Source organism: Corythoichthys intestinalis, chromosome 6, assembly GCF_030265065.1.
Source record: "Corythoichthys intestinalis isolate RoL2023-P3 chromosome 6, ASM3026506v1, whole genome shotgun sequence".
Classification (NCBI taxonomy): Eukaryota; Metazoa; Chordata; class Actinopteri; order Syngnathiformes; family Syngnathidae; genus Corythoichthys; species Corythoichthys intestinalis.
The window spans coordinates 59953319-59973576 of record NC_080400.1 but is presented as its reverse complement, the minus strand read 5'-3'; the positions used below and the strand labels follow the sequence as shown (position 1 = coordinate 59973576).

Below are 20258 nucleotides of genomic sequence, written 5' to 3'. Positions count from 1 at the left end.
TTTGGTCTCTGGATGACTTCCTCGCCTGCGGGTTCTCACGTAGCGACCTGCGCCCTGTTAATCTTAGCATGTCAGCCGCCAACCGCTCCCCCATTGCAATTGAGGGGGCGTTCTTCGCCAGGCTCTCGACTGCCTGCCGTGATGGCACGGTGGTGTCCTGCCGCTCCATGGTGTACGTGAGCAGCTCGGTTCAGGCCATGTACCTCTCGTATGATTCGCTGCTCAACCTAGGACTGCTGCCCTCTTTCTTCCCATCTGGCTGTGGCGGCTCCAATGCACTTACTCGGCTCTCGTCCGTCGAAGCTACTCGGTCCTCCTATGATGGCTGTTCCGGCCCGTGTGGCCCTCGATTTGCCTGGTGCTCATGCCCTCAGCGGTCTGTTACCCCGGCTCGCCCTGCTGCATTGCCTTTCCCTTGTGTGCCTGAGAACAATGGGCGTATGAAAGTTTGGCTCCTCGAGAGGTATGCTTCGTCCACTTTTAACACCTGTCCTCATTGGGCGCTACCTTGCATGGTGGGGCCTCCAGTCGAGATTCATGTTGACCCTGAGGCCGCCCCGAAAGCCTGCCACAGTGCGGCTGCTGTGCCCCTTCACTGGCAGCAGAGAGTCTACGATGATTTCCTGCGTGACGAGGCCCTCGGTGTTATCGAGCGGGTGCCATACGGTGAACCTGTGACGTGGTGTCATCGTATGGTGGTCACTCGGAAGCATGATGGCTCCCCTCGCAGGACTGTGGACCTTTCCCCCCTTAATAAGCTCTGCCTACGTGAGACGTTCGCTACGGAGTCACCTTTCCACCTTGCTCGCAGAATCCCGAAAGACACCTGGAAGTCTGTTACAGATGCTTGGAATGGGTACCACAGTGTGCCCCTGCGTGAGTCTGATCGCAATCTCACCACCTTTATCACTCCTTTCGGCCGCTGGCGTTACACTCGAGCCCCGCAAGGCTTCCTTTCATCAGGGGATGGCTACAACCGCCGTTTTGACGCGGTCCTCTCCGACTTTGAGCGCAAGGAGCGCTGTGTGGATGACACTCTCCACTACGACACCGACCTGGAGCAGCATTGGTGGCGGACCATCGACTTCCTAACGCGTGTTGGGCAGGCCGGCATCGTGCTTAACCCTGACAAATTCCAATTTGCGGAGAGGTGTGTCGACTTTGCTGGCTTTAGGGTGTCGGATACCACTATCGAGCCTCTCCCGAAATACTTGGACGCCATCCGTGACTTCCCTATCCCTGTCTCCACCACGGATATTAGGAGTTGGTTCGGCCTAGTCAACCAGGTGGCCAACTATGCCCAACTGCGCGACATGATGGCCCCTTTCAAACCTTTTCTCAGCCCTCGCTGCAAGTTCTCGTGGTCCCCGGAATTGGAGAAGGCCTTCCATCTGTCCAAGCTGGCGATCATAGAAGCCATCCGTCAGGGTGTGGAGATCTACGACATGCAGAAGCGCACTTGCCTCCGCCCTGACTGGTCTACACGTGGCATTGGGTACTTCCTGCTCCAGCAACACTGCGCCTGCGCCACTGGCTTGCCGGATTGTTGTACCGGCGGCTGGAGGATTACACTTGCCGGGTCACGCTTCCTGGCCCCGGCTGAACAGCGTTACGCAGCTGTTGAGGGAGAGGCCCTGGCCGTGGCCTGGGGTTTGGAACAGACGCGGTACTTCACCCAAGGGTGCGACAATCTCGTTGTGGTCACCGACTTTGGTCGACTTTTCGGGGACCGGATTTTGGATGAAATTTCGAACTCACGCCTGTTCAGGCTTAAGCAACGGACCCTCTCGTGGCGATTTGAGATTGTTCACCTGCCTGGTAAGAGCTGCCTCACAGTACCCCAGCCCTTCGAGCTCAGTGTGCGGCCTCTGGCTAGGCGTGCCGAGCGTTCCTGATGCTGTGGAATCGGCTCTGATGTCATCCATCCGGGACGATACACAGGAGCTCGGGGCCATCTCCTGGTCCCTTCTCGCGCAGGAGACTGCTGCTGATGGTTGCATGGGTCACCTTCTGCGCCTTATCGAGCGTGGAGGTGTGGTGGACGCGCATGACCCTGCCCTGGCGGATCTCTCCCCGGTCTGCAGTTCGATCTATTCTCTAGACCAGGGGTCAGCAACCTTTTTGGTGTGGCGTGCCACTTTCAAATTTTCTTGTCAATCAGTGTGCCACACCAAGATTAATGACGCACATCCGAATTTTTATATCCAACAGAGCTGTAATTTTACTCCAAAGAAAACAACATGAACATACGTTGAAATCTTACAACTACCATTCTTCTTTAACAAATAACTAAAAAATAAAAGTATATTGTAGAAAATATCAAAACTTGAGCATCATCTTATGTAAACATATCACACACACACACAACCCAGCAAGAAAAGGGGAACAATCGTGAATCTCAGTGCAGGTCTCTCACAGTACAGAGCGGGCTGTTTTAACCTTAAGTCAGGCGACTACTTTGTCTTTTTCACTAACAGTGAATTCTATGCACAATTTTAGATATTATATAACAAATACAAAAGATGACTACCTTAATGTGATCCCTGGCCCTGTTTTCCATGAATTTCATGTTTCGTCTCGTAGTTGCGTTTGACACTTGTTATGCGACACACACACAACGCTCCCGAGGCATAATGCACAGAGCAAGCGGAAGTAACCAGCCAACCAGTTGTTACCGGCACCCCCAAGGGGCCGCTGTCCCCTACAGTATGACCAGCTTACTAGTTAAGCGTAAGAAAAAGAGAGGCAGGGAGCAAGGTGTTGAGAGAGAGTTGTGCGAAGAGCGCCATGACACGTGGCTGTGTCCCATGCTGGTTTTAGTTTTGTTAATAAAAGTCTCCAGCAAAATACCATCCAACGTGTCACTGTGTTTTTATACACATCACCACCTCTCTGAAGTAATAAGCACCGGGCGAATCGACGACAACAAGCCACGTTGTTCGCCTGTCCACTACACCCTACGGTGCAGAGTTGCAATTACCAAAAAGTGCAATTGGTAACACAGTGTACTTCCGCCAGCTCTCTGATTGGTCGGCTTCGTGACATGTTAGTAGCGTGGGTTGAATTAAACGCGCAGAGAAAAAAAATCCGACAAGCGCCGGAGTCGAGAAATTGGGGAAGAGCTGGAGGTGCGCTCAAAATCAATTATTGCTCGCATATAACGCCACAGGCAGAGTGGGTGAGAGGGGCGGTCCCGTAAAGCCCCTAAATAACAGGGCGCGTAACTGAAAATGCCTTAATTTCCGGTAAAAAGGCACATTGTAAATGGGCTCGCTTCCGCTATCCAAACAGCTAAACATGAAAAGGTTCACACTCCGGATGTTTTCAGTAATCCTTTATGTGTCTCTTTTCTTTTTTATGAAACTAAAACAATGAAAAAATACATGCAATCAGCAACAATGCTGCAAATAACAAAAATGCCATCCATATATGCAAACACAATTAGCCTGTATTCAGTAGTTCTTAATTAGAAATATCAAACACATTTCCCCTCAAACATGCAACCTAAAGACAATATAAAGAGTGTAATTCTCAATTTGACAACAAAATACTCACAGACGTTGCTCTAAAGAACACAAATGCCACTCAAGTTGTGAGAGTGGAGCTGCCATGTAACACACTGAATCCCATTTGAAGAACTTCCTATTTGCATTTTTCTTCTACTGTTTTAGAACCAATAAATAAAACGGCCACAAGATGGGGCGCTTGAGCAAGTGATAAAGATACAACCGACAATGAACATAACACGCATTTTTTTTTTTTTTTTTTGCCATGCCCTCGCGTGTCACTGGTTAACCCTTCGCGTGCCAGTGCTGACACGCGTGTCATAGGTTGCCGACCCCTGCTCTAGACGGTGTGCTGTTGTATCACGACCGGGTAGTGGTCCCGCCGTCTCTTCGGGGGAGGGTCCTGCAGCACCTTCATGCCGCCCACCAAGGAACCTCTGCTATGGAGCAGCGTGCTCGTGCTATAGTCTACTGGCCTGGGCTGACTGCAGACATCCGGGCCACCCGTTTCAATTGTACGGATTGCAATCGCAACGCCCCGTCGCAGGCAGCTCCACCTCCTCTCCCGTCGCCGCCACCGACCACCCCTTTCGAGGCTGTGTTTGCTGACTTCTTCGACTATGGTGGCCGCCACTACCTGGTTGTGGGTGACCGTCTGTCTGGTTGGGTGGAGGTCTAGAGCTCCACGGCTGGCACTGACCTGGGTGGGTCTGCTGGTCTGATCCGTCACCTGCGTTCGTTCTTCGCCGCCTTCGGCGTTCCAGAGGAGCTCTCGAGTGATGGTGGCCCGGAGTTCACGGCAAGCCGGACTGAGGATTTTCTCCGTGTGTGGCAGGTCAGGCATCGTGTTTCCTCTGTTGCATTCCCTCAATCTAACGGCCGGGCGGAGGTCGCTGTGAAGACTGCTAAGCGCCTCCTCATGTCTAATACCGGTCCGACGGGTGGCCTTGATCAGGACCGTTTCCTGCGCGCCATGCTTCAACTACGCAACACTCCCGATCCGGCCTGCAACCTCTCACCTGCTCAGGTTATCTTCGGCCGCCCTCTTCGTGACTCGCTCTCCTTCATCAATAGACTTGAGAAGTTCTCCAACCCGCACATCCAGCCTCTGTGGCGTCAGGCATGGGCGGCGAAGGAGGACGCCCTCCGTACCCGGCTGTCCCGTACGACCGAGTCTTTGTGGTCCCACTCGAAGCCCCTCCGTCCGCTGGCGCTTGGCGAGAGGGTATTCCTTCAGAATCAGCTGGGCCCAAGCCCCCTCAAATGGGACAGGTGCGGGGTGGTGGTGGAATCACTCGGCCATGATCAGTACCGGGTCAGGGTTGACGGTTCGGGTCGCTTGACTCTGCGCAACCGGTGCTTCCTCCGCGGATTCACATCTGCCACGCCTCTACCCCAGGCTCATCCTTCTCCTTTATTGCCGTCTCCCGGGGCCCCAGCCTCTGCCTGTTCCCATGGATCCGGTGCTGCCGTTGGGGTGTGACCAGTGGACTGCCAGAGGTCCCCGTGGCTCTTCGTTGGGTACGGCGCCTCCGGTTGTCGCTGATGTGGTGCCCTCTGAGCCGGTGACTCTGCCCGACCCCGTTCCCTCGGGCCTCTCCCTGGATTCCTCTCCTCCTGTGTTGCGGCCATCGCCTCCTGCGTCCCCTACTCCCCCATCCTCTCTGCCTGGACGTGTGAGGAGGACTCCCAGGCGATATGAACCAGAGTCCGGCCAGTGGATATAGACTCGAGCCCGTCTACCTGTGCGTTGTGCTGGGTTTCCGGGCTGGGGGGGATGAAGAGAATGCCACTGGCCGCTAAGGGGTGGAGCCGTTCCATGGTAGTGTTATTCATCTCAACAGTGGGAGAGTTAGTAGTTGTATGAGACGTTTATGCTATTGCTGTGTGCTATTTGTGCTCCACACATATTTCTGTAAGTCTACCCACCGTTAATGTCAATTAAGTGCCTCTTGTTGTATTTTGGCTTATATATGTACAGAGAACGATATGTTATCAGTTGTGTTAGTACTTGTTGTTCTGTTTACTTCTATTCAGTTAAGTTAGTATGCTGTGGCTAATTAGCTATTTTCTTGTTCTTCAGGGTTCCCTCATCTTTGTCAATAAATGAGAGTTATAACTTGACATTGAGGGGTATTTCTTCACTTACCTTTCTGATTCTAAAATTTGATGCACTTCTGTTGATTAACGAGGAGGACTCCTACTGCCTGTTTGTTGAAGCTCGACATTTTTTGTTGTTGTTGCTGGTGCCCTGTCATAAGTAGATAGGTTTGCTGACAGGTCTACTCATGTGATTTTATTACTATATCAATAGGTATTATGTAAATTCAAATGTCCCCAGCACCAAATGGGTCCTTGGCTCGTTGTTTTTTGACCTGTCACAGAGTAAATATAAAGCCTATATAAAAAACAATCCACCTGCCAGGCCCTAATGTATCAAATACATCTCAATAAAACAATAACTATTGTACTTCAACATCAAGGTCTGCCTATTTGAAGAGGGAACAATAGCATCAAATAGATGCTGCTTTGACTGGGGCATTATTATTTGATCACCAAGAAATTATTATTAAATTAAAATTAGGATTCATCCAATATTTTCATGCTGCTGTGATTTTTATTTTTTTCTCTCCAGGAAGCCAAACATAAAACATTAAGCGGCGGAAACCCTCAACACGATGAAAAAAGCATTGCAAGTCAGTCGCCACCCAGTTTCCCAAAATCAAGAGAGAGTGGGTCGAGTCATATGATGCCCCAAGTGATGCGGTGTCCAGCGATGACGACTGAAGAGATCCTAGGAGGCCTGCCAGATGCTGAATTTCTTCCATCTGCGACATCAGATGACGATGACTTAGGAGAAATAAATGTAGCAAATTTTGATGACATGAAATCATAAACTAGTCATATATACAGTACACATTTTTTGAAAGAAAAATCTAGTTACCTTCATATTTTAATGATAATGCTTTTCTTTGTATAGAGAACACTTCATGCTACAGAAAAGAGTAAATACATATTTCCCACTGCCATTATCATTTTTCAATGTTGCGCTAGTCCATTGCTTTCCTAACTTTGTGTTGCTTACTAAATTTGTTCTTTGATGTGTGCCATTGTGTGCTTGGTATAACTTAGTTTATATGTTGTGTCACAATCTGACAGCGAAAGCTGATGCCGATTCAACATAAATCTGGTATCATTTATCATTGTGGCCTATTGAATATTTTTTCAGAATGTAATATAATTACAATATATTATATACCAATAGAATACATTAAACAGTCAAGAAAATGTGTCAATGTTGTTTACAATTTATGGTTTTATTTTTTAAATGTAATTCATGCCCCTGTCAGTGCTTCAGCCTCCTCAAGTTTGGCTCTCACGTCTGGGATCTCCTGACGACACAGGCATACTCTTGGAAGGATAATTACTTGACGGTTTACAGCAACACCTGGAAAATAAAATCGTTTTGTCATTTATTTTGAAAAATTAATAACATATCATTCATTTAGCCACATTTGTGCTAGCTTTACCATATTTAGATCGGTAGGAGCTGTCCCATTACCTAATATCCAGTTTTAGCTATGTGGAGAGCATGGAAAAATATACAACCATGTAATCGCATTCTCTCAAGTAAAAAAATCACGATGCTGGACTTAGGCTTACCACTCACTCTCCCGTTCGTGAAGTGTCGAGCTGTCAATTGGCGTCATGACGCCATCTCCTGTGTCAAGTAATTCGCCGTCATCTGACGCCTCAGGTTCAAACATGTAGGGATTAATTGTAGTTCATCTTTCCTGGGAGCCTTTGCCATCGGTAGCGTCACGAAAGAGCGATCCTGAATGGTTACCTTTGGTGGAAATATCACTGACATCGTTGTTGCTGCTATGCTAGCTGTGAATAGTCTTCTCTGTTGCGTCGGGGAATCTACGTCACACTTCCGGGTTTGCGAAGGGACCATTAACTGAGTGCAAAAAAACAACAACAACAAAAAAACCCCGCAAATTATCCTTGCAATTACGTGTTGATAATGTCATGGTTGTTTTGACGAACTCGTCCAAAGTTTATATTCGTAAAATTACACCAAAATCCGGAAAATTTGAAAGAGGGAAGAATGTGGTCTGGAATTTCACTGTGCCTTAGAGAGTCTTTATTCCAAATATTACCTGATTGAAGAAAGACAACCAATGTATGTAGAGTATATGCCGTGTTAAAACACTTTAAACAAAATGCATTCTTCTTGAATTGCACACGCCAAGTACATTCATGTCAGGTTTAGCTATCATGCTAACCAGCTTGAAGATGGGCTCTTGCTTGACTGGAACAATGTTGATGAAAGTTTTGTAAAGTAAAGCGCCTTTGGCAAGCTTGGTGATGATCTGGCTAGCCTCCATACTGCGAGGAGGGGGAATGTACACCTCTTTGGTCAACCTGACGTAACCATCCTCAAGAGCGTAAACTGTGTTATTGGTTCCCATCCCGACCTTCAAAAAAAGAATGACATCAAATGAACATCCGGGATGTTGGTCCAACATTAATCTCCAACCCCTGGCAAAAATCTCGGAGGATGTTCACTCAGTTGTTTCATTGTATTGGGGAAAAAGTAGGGATGTTCCGATTGCATATTTTTGCACCCGATTCAGAGTCACCTGATTTTGAGATTCTGCCGATACAGAGTCCCAATCCCATACCGAAAAAAAAGTTGGATTTTTTTTTTTTAAACAAAAGTTCCAAATAAGTTACAGTACTGTACTTTTGTTAGTACTTCCTCAGCTTTTTCCAGCAGTGTTGCGAAGTATAAAAAGTATATATTTTTGTATTTTTTGGCAATGCCATTGAATTTCTGGTTTATTTTGCTACTTTTTGGCCCTTAAAAAGTAAATATACAGTATATATATATATATATATATATACATATATACAGTACTGTGCAAAAGTTTTAGGCAGGTGTCCTGCCTAAAACTTTTGCACAGTACTGTATATTTTTATTATATTATGTATATACACAGGATATACTGCATGTATATACTTTCCCCAAGTGGAAGCTTCCATGATCCCAATAAATTTAATAATTAAAAAATATATATATATCATTTGGCCTGAACGATATTGGAAAAAAACAACATTGCGATATATATATTGCCACATATTGCTCCACACTTTTTTCTTAAGGTGCACCAAACACATTTTTCATTGTATCACCTTCACCGCCATACTCGTCGTCGGATCATGAAAAATATATTCGTCGACAAAATGTTTTCGTTATGGTCATCGTTGACGAAAACAACAATGATCGACAGTGTCATCTAATTACAAATACGTAGTCATACATACTCCATTTTGATGGCGACTTGACAGTCTGTTCATTTTTTGATTTCTTTTGTGTTTGACCAAGCCAGAAAGTTGCCATCTGAAACGATTCAAGTTTTGTGTCATCTCTATTCGACCCCCCCCCCCCCCCCCCCACACACACACACACACAAAATAAAAGAACTGAGTGAACATGCACCGAGACTGGTCATATATTTTTTTTCTCCCCCAGAGGTTGTAAAGCAGAGAAAAAGAAAAAAGTCCAATTACATTCGCGCCTGGGTGATACCTCAGCAGCCTCTGTGTTGCCAGGATGTTGCCAGCATGGACAAGATTACCTTATAAGTAGAGATAACATTGTAAGACATTTTCATAAATTTTACAAAATCATTTGAACTTGTATTTGGACCAGCTTGTTAATAAATCAGATGCCTGCAATAATTTCGCTTATAAAAAGCCATTTTTGGTATAAGTGATTAGGGCACAAGGTTTTGTTTAGGCTGTGTTTCATGAACACTAGACCTGAAATGTATACTCGAGCAATTCGGGTAACTCGAGTTTAAAAACTGATCCGAGTAATTTTATTCACCTCGAGGAATCGTTTAATTTTGCCAGCTCTAAGCATCCCGCGCTGACAAAGCGCTGACGTCACGTGCGTAGAGGAAGAAGCAATTATGAAAAAAAATAAATAAATAAAAAAATTTACTACAGCCGCAACAAACTATGCCCGCATGATGCTACCGTGGTAGCAGGTAGCGTCTGATGCTACGGTGGTAGCAGGTAGCGGCTGTTGCATCTAATAGATATCATTTATATGGAACTAGAAGCGAAATGACAGACTTAGCGGCGTTAGTAAACAGCCGCTATCTTAATTTCAAAGGATTCAAAGGGAGTGACGTCACGCCATTATGTATTACGGAATTGTAAACAATGGAGGCGAATGGTACAGACGCGGCTTTTCTCCTCCTCTTTTTTTTTTTTTTTTTTAAAACAAATGAAAGAGCTTGAAAATTTTACATTTGAATATGTTCGGAGAAGACATTGAACAACGGGGGAAAATGATAAGCTTTCGGTTCAGAGGTGACCGGCGTGGACGATAAAGTCACACATGAGGCTGCTCTTAAATGGGGGCGTGCCTTGCAAGAGTGTGGCGTTTATAAACGCACCTCCTCAAACGTAGCAGGGCTCCAGACTGCGACCAAATAGTCACATCTTGCGACTAAAATTAGAGCCAGTGCGAGTATTTTTTGCGTATACTCATACATGCGTGACCAGTAACATTGCCACGTTTTTTCTTGTTGATGCTGCTGATATACTCCTTCACGGTTAAATCCACTAGTTGGTAGTAATGTAACAAGATGGTTTGCCAAAGGACCATTCAAAAGAAGAAAAATAAGGTAGCCGTCGCAAAATGCGACCATTTAGTGAGAGACGGCGAGAACCATAAGTGGTATTTGCCATGTGGGAAAAATGTTTTGCCATGTGACATTTATTTGGGGTATGTGGCAAAATGCATTTTGGTTTGTAGGGGGGGTGTATGGCATTTTTGGGGGTATATGGTTGTTGCAGGCCATACAAATCCATGCCATTGACGGCTATGCACGTCCAAATTGTATTTTCATTTTAAATGGCAGAAAAACGTGTGGCTGTGTTTTTTGACCATACGCTTTACATTACAGCTTCTCAACATTCAACTGTCACCCAAGTAAGGCTCTGCCATTGACGGCTATGTACGTCCAAATTGTATATTCATTTTAAATGGCAGAAAAACATGTGTGGCTGTGTTTTTTGACCATACACATACACTTTACATTGCAGCTTATTGACATTCAACTGTCACACAAGTAAGGCTCTGCCATTGACGGCTATGCACGTCCAAATTGTATTTTCATTTTAAATGGCAGAAAAACATGTGTGGCTGTGTTTTTTGACCATACACTTTACTAGAGTTGAAACGAATACTCGAGCAACTCGAGTTTAAAAACTGATCCGAGAAATTTTATTCACCTCGAGTAATCGTTTAGTTTGACAGCTCTAAGCATCACGTTTTGTCCGGACTACTTTTAATGCGGGACAATGCGCTGATGTCACGTGCGTAGAGGAAGGAAAAAAAAAAAAAAAAAAAAAAAAAAACTTACTGCAGCCGACAGCCGCTACAAACGACACCGACGTTGCTAAATACTAGCCCGCAGGATGCTACGTTGGTAGCAGGTCGTGTCTGATGAGTCTCATAGAGATCACATGTATGTTGAACTAGATGCGAAATGACAGACTCGGCTGCGTTTGGGCAGCGTTAGGAAACAGCCGCCATCTTAAAGCAGTAGAGCGCTAAGCGCTAATGAATAAGATTAACGTTACTGTCACTAGCTCATGTAACGTTAGCCCTGCGGAGGGCTAGGTTTCTATTAATTATGACCACTGTCGATGCGTGGCTAACGTGTCTTACATACAGGCTTTAACATAACATAGCGTTGTGGAGTGATGAGGGTGTAAAATAAAAACTCAATAATGCTAACTATCAATTTTAGCTCAGTAGTCATTGCTGGATAAAACACAAAGTTGCACTGGTCCCTAATGTGCTCCAATACAGCCTGTATCATACATTTATTTTGAACACTGCAAGAACTTAAAATCCTATCAGGACTTACAGTTTAGACTAACTTAAAACTTAACTAGAACTTAAAAATGGCTTGACACAAATAGAAAATCAATTGAAACACGTGGGAAAAAGTCCTAACTTTTAGGTGATGTGTGTTATCAAGCGTAACGGCATTTTTAGGTGTGTATATATATATATATATATATACACACACACACAGGGTGACCCCAAAAAAAAGTTTACACTGCCATAATACAACTTAAATGCCATGTTTATTCATCTTAGAATTAGAATTTAATCACAAATTATACATTATTGTAAAGAACATGTACAGTACACTATTTTTCAATGTGTCCTCCCTTAAGTGTCACAACAGCCTCCAGGCGCCTACGGAACGCTTGACAGGTCTTCTTTATGTAGGATGCTGTCATCTTTTCCCAAGATCTAACAATGGACCTCTCCAAAGCTGCCACAGAAGTTTGTGGCTTCTTACAGGCACTGTCCTCCACAGTTGCCCATATGCTATAATCCAGGGGATTGAGATCTGGACTCTGGGGTGGCCACATATCACCTTGTCAATCAACTTTTTGGTCCGCACAGATCTTCACTTCCAGACCCAGGTTTTCGTGAGGCTGTTCCAGTATCTTTCAGCTTCTTTTTAACTTTGTAGACTGCACATCTGGATATTCTCAGATTTGCTGCAATCTCAGTAGGTGTCAGACCGGCACGCAGCAATTCAGGTACAGCTAAAGTGTTCTTCATTTTCAGCAGAAGCACAGGAATTGTAGAGACGAGAGATTACCAGCTGCATTGAGTGACCTTAATGAATCACTTAAGCATGACAACCTATTTAGATATGTTTCAATGGCTTTTAAACAAGCAGTCAACTGAGTGTAAAGTTTTTTTTGGGTCACCCTGTATATATATATATATATTTTTTAAATAAGATCGAAAGTTTTTTTGAGTGAAATCAGCGAATTAGTCTTTTTTTTAAATCCGAGTTACATCTGAGACGCAATCGTTGGCTGTTTTCAACAATATACATCGAAAATAAAGACATTAGCCACATTTACATGCTGACTTTTATTCATACCGATTCAAATCATTCCGAATGGAAATTTTACATCGGCTGTTTACATTTCACTTCATCTATTCCGATCCAGCGTTTACATGTGTCTGCCTTTATTCCGAAAGGACGTTTGACAACTGCCATCTGACATGCGCAGATTAATCAAAACAAAGCGTCACGTTGCAAAACATCGAGATCGATCGTCAGATCAGCTGCCGATTTAACTTTTCGAGTGGAAACAAAACTTCAGAATGATACGCCGTTCATTTAAAAAGTTGTGTGGGTGCGCTGTGCGTGTGCTTGGAAGCCATGTTGCAAGTGACGTTACTTACGTCACCAAGTGACGTCACCACGTCAGTACGGAGCATGTGCAGAAAGAACGCAACAAGACACCATTCCGCTTCCCTGTTTACATGATCTAATTTTACTTCTAATCGGTTTGGGAAAAGGAATATTCCACCCCTGTGAATCGGAATGAAATTCCATTCGGTTTGGGCCTGTTCATTCCGAATGAGGTGTTTATATGGAACACATTTATTCGGTTTGAACAAATATTCCGATTGTAATTGGAATATTTGGCTCCATGTAAACGTGGCAACTGATTGGCTGAAAATGGTTCAAGATTAGATGAAATGTCTTGTTTTCTCATGTATATTTATAATTGCTCTTCACCTAAAAATATATTTGTTTTATCCGATTACTTGATTAATAGAAAGAATTTTCAGTCGATTACTCAATTACTAAAATATTCGATAGCTGCAGCCCCACACTTTACATTAGAGCTTATCGACATTCAACTGGCACCCAGGTAAGGCTCTGCCATTGACGGGTATGTACGTCCAAATTGTATTTTCATTTTAAATGGCAGAAAAACATGAGTGGCTGTGTTTTTTGACCATACACTTTACATTAGAGCTTATCGACATTCAACTGGCCTCCAAGTAAGGCTCTGCCATTGACGGCTATGCACGTCAAAATTGTATTTTCATTTTAAATAGCAGAAAAACATGTGTGGCTGTTTTTTTGACCATACACATACACTTTACATTACAGCTTATCGACATTCAACTGTCACACAAGTAAGGCTCTGCCATTGATGGCTATGTATGTCCAAATTGTGTTTTCAATTTAAATGGCAGAAAAACGTGTGGCTGTTTTTTGAATATACACATACACTTTACATTAGAACTTACCGACATTCAACTGGCACCCAAGTAAGGCTCTGCCATTGACGGCTATGTACGTCCAAATTGTATTTTCATTTTAAATGGCAGAAAAACATGTCTGGCTGTATTTTTTGACCATACACATATACTTTACATTAGAGCTTATCGACATTCAACTGGCACCCAAGTAAGGCTCTGCCAGTGAGCTATGTACGTCCAAATTGTATTTTCATTTTAAATGGCAGAAAAACATGTGTGACTGTGTTTTTTGACCATGCACTTGACATTACAGCTTATCGACATTCAACTGGCACCCAAGTAAGGCTCTGCCATTGATGGCTATGTATGTCCAAATTGTATTTTCAATTTAAATGGCAGAAAAACATGTGTGGCTGGGTTTTTTGACCATACAGTGGGGACAATTGCTTGGGTTACCGAGGAGCCTGAGCAGCATAGCTCTCAATGAGCATAACAACAAGCTCCAGCTGCCCTTGAGATCCCTGCAAGAGGAATTTAAGGTGTCAAGAGCCAGAGAAGTGTTGCAGTACAGGGACTCAAGTGACCCAAAAATGGCCAACGCTGGGATCCAAGTAAGAACTGGCAGAAAGTGGAAAGCAGAGGATGCGGTCGAAGAAGCCGAAGCAAGGCTGAGCCATAGGAACCCAGTGGGTGTGGTCCCACGAGGCCGAGCCAGGCTAGGGTCCTTCCCATCTCCCCGAGTGAACATCAAGGGAAAAGAGAGGAAGCGCCTAGTTCAGGAGGAGGTTAGGGCAGTCGAAGAGAAGTTAAGCTCTTGCTTGGATGTGGCAATGAAACAACAGAGAGCCTGGACAACATGGGAGAATGCAATGGAGAGGAAAGTGAGCTAAGTGCGGAGCTATGGAGAGCTCAGCCTCAGCGCATTAGGTTCCTCATTCAGGCAGTTTACGATATGCTACCCAGCCCATCTAATCTGCACACTTGGGGCTTAGCCGAAACACCAGCTTGCCCCTTGTGTTCTAAGCGAGGAAGCCTGGAGCATATCATTAGGAGCAATACCAAGGCACTTGGAGATGGATGGTACCGTTGGAGGCACGACCAAGTCCTTAAAGCCACTGCTGAAGCTATCAGCACTGGATTGGTGTGGGCAAAGCAGGCCCAACCCTCAAGGACAACCATCACCTTTGTCAAAGCTGGGGAGAAGGCAGCCCCTGACAGAATAACATCTGCTGACATTTTGGCTTCAGCAAGAGACTGGCAGCTACTGGTGGACCTCAGTCGACTAATGAAGTTCCCCAGTCACATCGCTGTCACCACCCTGGGCCAGATATTGTCCTCGTGTCTGAGTCCACCAAACAAGTGGTGTTGCTGGAGCTAACGGTCGACTTGAGGGAGCCTTTGAGAGGAAACTTTCCAAGTACATGGGACTTGTTAGTGACTGCCAGAAAGCTGGGTGGAGAGGAAGGTGTCTCCCAGTTGAAGTCGGATGTAGGGGTTTCGCAGCCCGTTAACTACCCAAGGCCTTCAATATTTTAGGCATTAAGGGAGAGAGGAGAAGAGAGCAATTTGGACGTACATAGCCGTCAATGGCAGAGCCTTACTTAGATGCCAGTTGAATGTCGATAAGCTGTAATGTCAAGTACATGGTCAAAAAACACAGCCACACGTTTTTCTGCCGTTTAAAATGAAAATACAATTTCGACGTACATAGCCGTCAATGGCAGAGCCTTACTTGGGTGCCAGTTGAATGTCGATAAGCTCTAATGTAAAGTAAATGTGTATGGTCATATATGTGTATGGTCAAATAATACAGCCACACGTTTTTCTGCCATTTAAAATGAAAATACAATTTGGACGTACATAGCCGTCAATGGCAGAGCCTTACATGGGTGCCAGTTGAATGTCGATAAGCTCTAATGTAAAGTGTATGTGTATATTCAAAAAACACAGCCACACATGTTTTTCTGCCATTTAAAATGAAAACACAATTTGGACGTACATAGCCGTCAATGGCAGAGCCTTACCTGTGTGACAGTTGAATGTCAATAAGCTGTAATGTAAAGTGTATGGTCAAAATACAGCCACACATGTTTTTCTGCCATTTAAAATGAAAATACAATTTGGACGTACATAGCTGTCAATGGCAGAGCCTTACTTGGGCGCCAGTTGAATGTCGATAAGCTCTAATGTAAAGTGTATGTGTATGGTCAAAAAACACAGTCACACTTGTTTTTCTGCCATTTAAAATGAAAATACAATTTGGACGTACATAGCCGTCAATGGCAGAGCCTTACTTGGGTGACAGTTGAATGTCGATGAGCTGTAATGTAAAGTATATGTGTATGGTCAAAAAATACAGCCACACATGTTTTTTCTGCCATTTAAAATGAAAATACAATTTGGACGTACAGTACGTAGCTGTCAATGGCAGAGGCTTACTTGGGTCCCAGTTGAATGTCGATAAGCTGTAATGTGTTTTTGCCATGCTGCATTTAGTCGCAGTCTGGAGCCCTGTTATAGAAGCAGAACAGCTTTTAATCCCCTCAATAGTACCATGCCACTTCACCTCAAGCAATAGAATTTGCTTCCATCCCATTTTTTACATACCGTATTCCTTTTCCATATTTGATTTATTTGGTATCTGCAATTCTCTCTATATACATTTGTTTGTTGTTAAATCAGTGGCTGCCATTGAAACGAAATGAACAGACCAGGGTTCCTGTAAAAATTAACCATGTTTACATTAACAGTAACGAGAAATATTGATTAGCTGCAGCTAAACTTACACCAAAAACTAAAAGAAAAAAAAAAAAAACAGATCAAAATGTTGTTTTTTAATCCCATTTCATAAATTACAGTATCTTAAAATGCACTCCTGTAATCTGTAAGCAAATGCACTTCGATCTTGAAGCAAATCCAAACGGATCTGTAGGCATTTGCAATCAGATCAGTAAGTGTGCACTCGTAGCCACTTTTATTTGTTTGATGGGTATGCGTCGTATTTTCAAAACAAAAAGCATTCTTTTATCAATGATCGTTTTCATTTAGAAACTAGACTTTTTTTTTTTTTTAGTTTTCGGAATGATTTTACATCCATGAAGGAGACTCAAAGTCCTGATTCTTTCATACGAAATTATAAGGCACTAATGTTATCAAAATCGGAATTTGAAGAGGTGCCACTGGCGTAATGGCGTACCGCATGCATGCTATTTTTAGACCGTGACATCGCATTGTAAACTGGAAGTAAAGCCGAAGTGGGACATTATTGACCTGCCCTCGCATAGAAACAACGCAATTTATGCCACTTTTCTCCGGTAATCTTTCAAAAACGAACATGCCGATCACGCATTGCTTTTTTGGAACTTGTAGAAACGACTGTAGACATTACGACACATGGCGGATGTTTTCTTCAAACGTTTCCGGAAACCAAAAACTCGGGAGGAAAAAATGTGAAGACCAAATCAACTTGCGCGGACTTTAGCACCAGCTCGGTGAATCCATTCACATTTCATATGCAGTAAACATTTTGTTGAGCTGGCATGGTCTTTCAGAGGACAAAGAGGTAAGCCATTTTTATATTTTTGACTTGTTTTTTTAGCGTAACGTTGTCCCGTACTGTTTCTGTCTAACAAGGAATGACCTGAAAAGAATTACAATGGTATCTGACTGCCACTGATACGTTTCTGTTATATATATACACACACACACACATATATATAAAACAGCTTTAGTAAGGGGGAAGTGTAAATAAATTATAAAATTAAGATTTGTTATCAATGAAAAAATTAAAAGTGTTCGTTGGCTGTCACTGAGTAGCATTTGCGATCGCTACACAAAGCTAACTAAATTACACCCAAGAATGGTAAAAGACGTAGACCAACCAGAGCATATATATGAAAGACAGGGCTGATGGTAAAGGACAGCTTGTTGAAACAGGAGAATGTCATTGTCAGTCGCGTCGATAAAAGAGCTAAGGCTATGCTTAGGTCGGCTTGTTTTTTTCATCTTTTTCAGCTTTCGACACTCAAGCCATCTCTTTAACTGAACATTTTTATGTTCTTCCACATCTTTGCCAGTGAATTTGGCACCAGGTACATCTTTTTCGGAGAGTATTGGTAGGTTTAGCTCTGTAAACATCTCCTTCATACACGATTTCCATTCATTTCCTATTAGGGACAACTGTTGGCTTGTCCCTACTTAGCAACAGTAGCTAATGTCATGAATATTAATGAGCGGAAGTGACGTGTTGCTTGCGGTACGCCATTCGGGAGTTTTCTGTGAATTGACATGGAGTGACCTTTTATTAAAGTACTCTCACAAATCCCTCACTGCCTGGAATCAACTTTGGAGGACCAAAAAAAAGCCATAATTTTGTACCATTTTTCTTCTTTAGGCCGTATCGCTTGCCGGGGCTATTTCCTCCGTGATTCTTGCTGCTACCCCCAGCCTTTTTGGATGCAAACCTCTGAGAGGACAAAATAAACGATAGACCAGGATTGGACAACCCTGAAACAAATATCATGAATTGACTTGTAAATAAGAAAGTAAAACACACAGGTATTACATGGAGTTAAATTGTGATGAACTGTATTGAGCTAAACCACCACGTTCATAATAACAACACAATTACAATAAACCTCCCACCACGTATCAGGAAAATCAGCCAATATTCACACAGTTAGCAAACATTTTGACAATATAAACGTATCAGGAAAAATTAGCAATCATTCACACAGTTAGCAAACATTTGGAGAAAATAACCACTGCAAAGTAAAGGGAAACACTAACCGATACCCGCTTTGTACTTGCGGACCCAGTGCACCAGAGATGCCATCTTGGACTCATAGACACAGCGCGTCAGTGCAATAGACATATAGCTGTGTATCGAACCTCGTCGTCGCCATATTGCCCAGGTGTAAACTACGCTTGTCACCCATAGATATTTTATAATGGAAGTGACCAAAGCGCGCAGTGAGCCAACGGGGAGGAACGTCGTCACGTGTCGACCATTTTGCGTCAGGACCAGCCATAAATGAATATTCTAGGAAGCGAACATCTCTTTTGGTTACAGAAAGGGCAATTTATACCTGTTACATATATACCTGTTATATATATATATTTTTAATAGTAAATGAATGGAAATAGTGTACGAATGAGATGTTTACTGAGCTAAATCTACCAATTCTGTCAGAAAATGATGTCCCTGGTGCCAAATTCACTGGTAAAGATGTGAGATGTGGAAGACCATACAAATGTTCAGTTTCATTCAAGAAACGAAACAGTTCCTGTATGATACGTCATGTCACGTGATTTGAAACAAGCTTCGGAGCAGTGGTTCAGTATAAATATACGTCATCGGTTTGGAGCACGTTTGAAGGTTCAGTTTCAAGCTGCCATCACTAGTACTTATTATTATCATTCAATATTAGTATTGTATCAGTATTTTAATGGAGAAAAGTCATTCACCTTCGTTCGTTATAAAGGAGTCCTGCTTTAAGATGGTCGTCGTTTGTTTACGCCGCTGACTACGTCAAGGCTTCTATATGATGTCTCTTCTTCTCAGAAGAAGAAGAAGACGAAGAAGAAGACGAAGAAGAAGAAGAAAAAGGCGAAGAAGTAATTTAAGAATACGCGCGAGCTGAGTCGGTGTTACTTTGAAGTTTCACACATGTCTGCGTCCTCGGTGGAGTACACGATTGGGGGAGTGAGGATCCAGTTCCCCTGTAAGGCGTATCCTTCCCAGCTGGCCATGATGAATTCTGTACGTATTATGAGCAAAACAATCACGTTCAAGTTCACCTAAAACGGACTCGCTAAGAATTCTTCGACTGTATTCGTCTCTTACTATGAGGTATTATATGCGTTTTTAGACCGTTTTGAAGAGTAGAGATAGGCTGACGAGGCACCGGGGTTGGGGTGGGGGGCACATTGGCTGCAATGCGCCGATGCATGTTGGTACTGTTGTGCCAAAGGTGCCGAACGGTGACCCCTGATGGATCTTAATATTTTTGCAAGCAAATCTGACAGGCTAATTCAGTATTCACTAACCCATAAAATTATCAAGGCCATTGTCTATTTTATATCTGTGACTTGAATATATTCTAAATGTATGGCTGATATTTTTTTTAAGTTAATAAATGCGAATAATAATAAGAGTAAAATTGTTGTGTTGCTTTTTTTGTATGTTTTATGATAAATATTTCATTAATTATTAAAACAATTGTTATTTTATGTTGCCTAAGTACTTGTATTGAAGACGAAAAGTTTGATTTCAATTTTCCATCAAAATATTTTATTCAGGAAAATAGGAATTGAATGATTTGGGCTTCAAACTTTTTTGCCTCCTGGAAACAATTTCTGCTTTGGGAAAAAATTCTCACAAGGCGCGTAAGGGAGAGTGACAGCAGAAAGTTCAGTAAAAAAAAGAATAGTTTTTGTGATACGTGTAACTGAAAGTTGCATGAAAAGGACGAAAAATAGAAATAAAAATAAATACATGTCACATCTTTAAAGTGCCTGTGACACGAAAAAGCATGTTTATTTCATACTACACGCGGTATTTTATGCTCCTGAACGAAATGAACCGCTTGGATATGTGTGGAAGCGATCGCTATATTTATTTAGTTTTTTTG

At 43.3% G+C, this 20258-nt stretch overlaps 2 protein-coding genes across 3 annotated transcripts in view; one reads left to right on the top strand and one right to left on the bottom strand.

Annotated features, from left to right (window-relative positions):
• Positions 1 to 6126: 6126 nt before the first annotated feature.
• On the bottom strand, positions 6127 to 18541 carry mrpl27 (mitochondrial ribosomal protein L27). Its single transcript, XM_057838717.1, has 4 exons — positions 18415 to 18541; positions 18004 to 18132; positions 9084 to 9151; positions 6127 to 7987 (listed from the first exon to the last, which is right to left on the bottom strand). The coding sequence occupies exons 1-4, from the start codon at positions 18497 to 18499 to the stop codon at positions 7724 to 7726; spliced, it is 546 nt and encodes a 181-aa protein (XP_057694700.1). The 5' UTR covers positions 18500 to 18541; the 3' UTR covers positions 6127 to 7723.
• A 490-nt stretch (positions 18542 to 19031) lies between these two features.
• Positions 19032 to 20258, top strand: part of brip1 (BRCA1 interacting helicase 1) — a 152716-nt gene continuing 151489 nt past the window's right edge. The window contains exon 1 of one of the 2 annotated variants that reach the window (XM_057838714.1): positions 19032 to 19387. In XM_057838714.1, coding sequence (XP_057694697.1) covers positions 19295 to 19387 — 93 coding nt within the window. In that variant the 5' untranslated portion in view covers positions 19032 to 19294. The remainder of the gene's footprint in view (positions 19388 to 20258) is intronic. The other variant, XM_057838713.1, reaches the window with a different exon arrangement.

Bases quoted from the DNA above. Each gene is read 5' to 3' on its own strand.
- mrpl27 (XM_057838717.1), bottom strand. From the start codon at position 18,499: ATGTCTATTGCACTGACGCGCTGTGTCTATGAGTCCAAGATGGCATCT. The intron at 9,152-18,003 runs GTACAAAATTAT...TCTACTTATAAG, and splicing joins CGGCCTAAAGAAGAAAAATG to GTAATCTTGTCCATGCTGGC. The intron at 7,988-9,083 runs GTAATTGGACTT...CTTTTTTTGAAG, and splicing joins GGTATCACCCAGGCGCGAAT to GTCGGGATGGGAACCAATAA.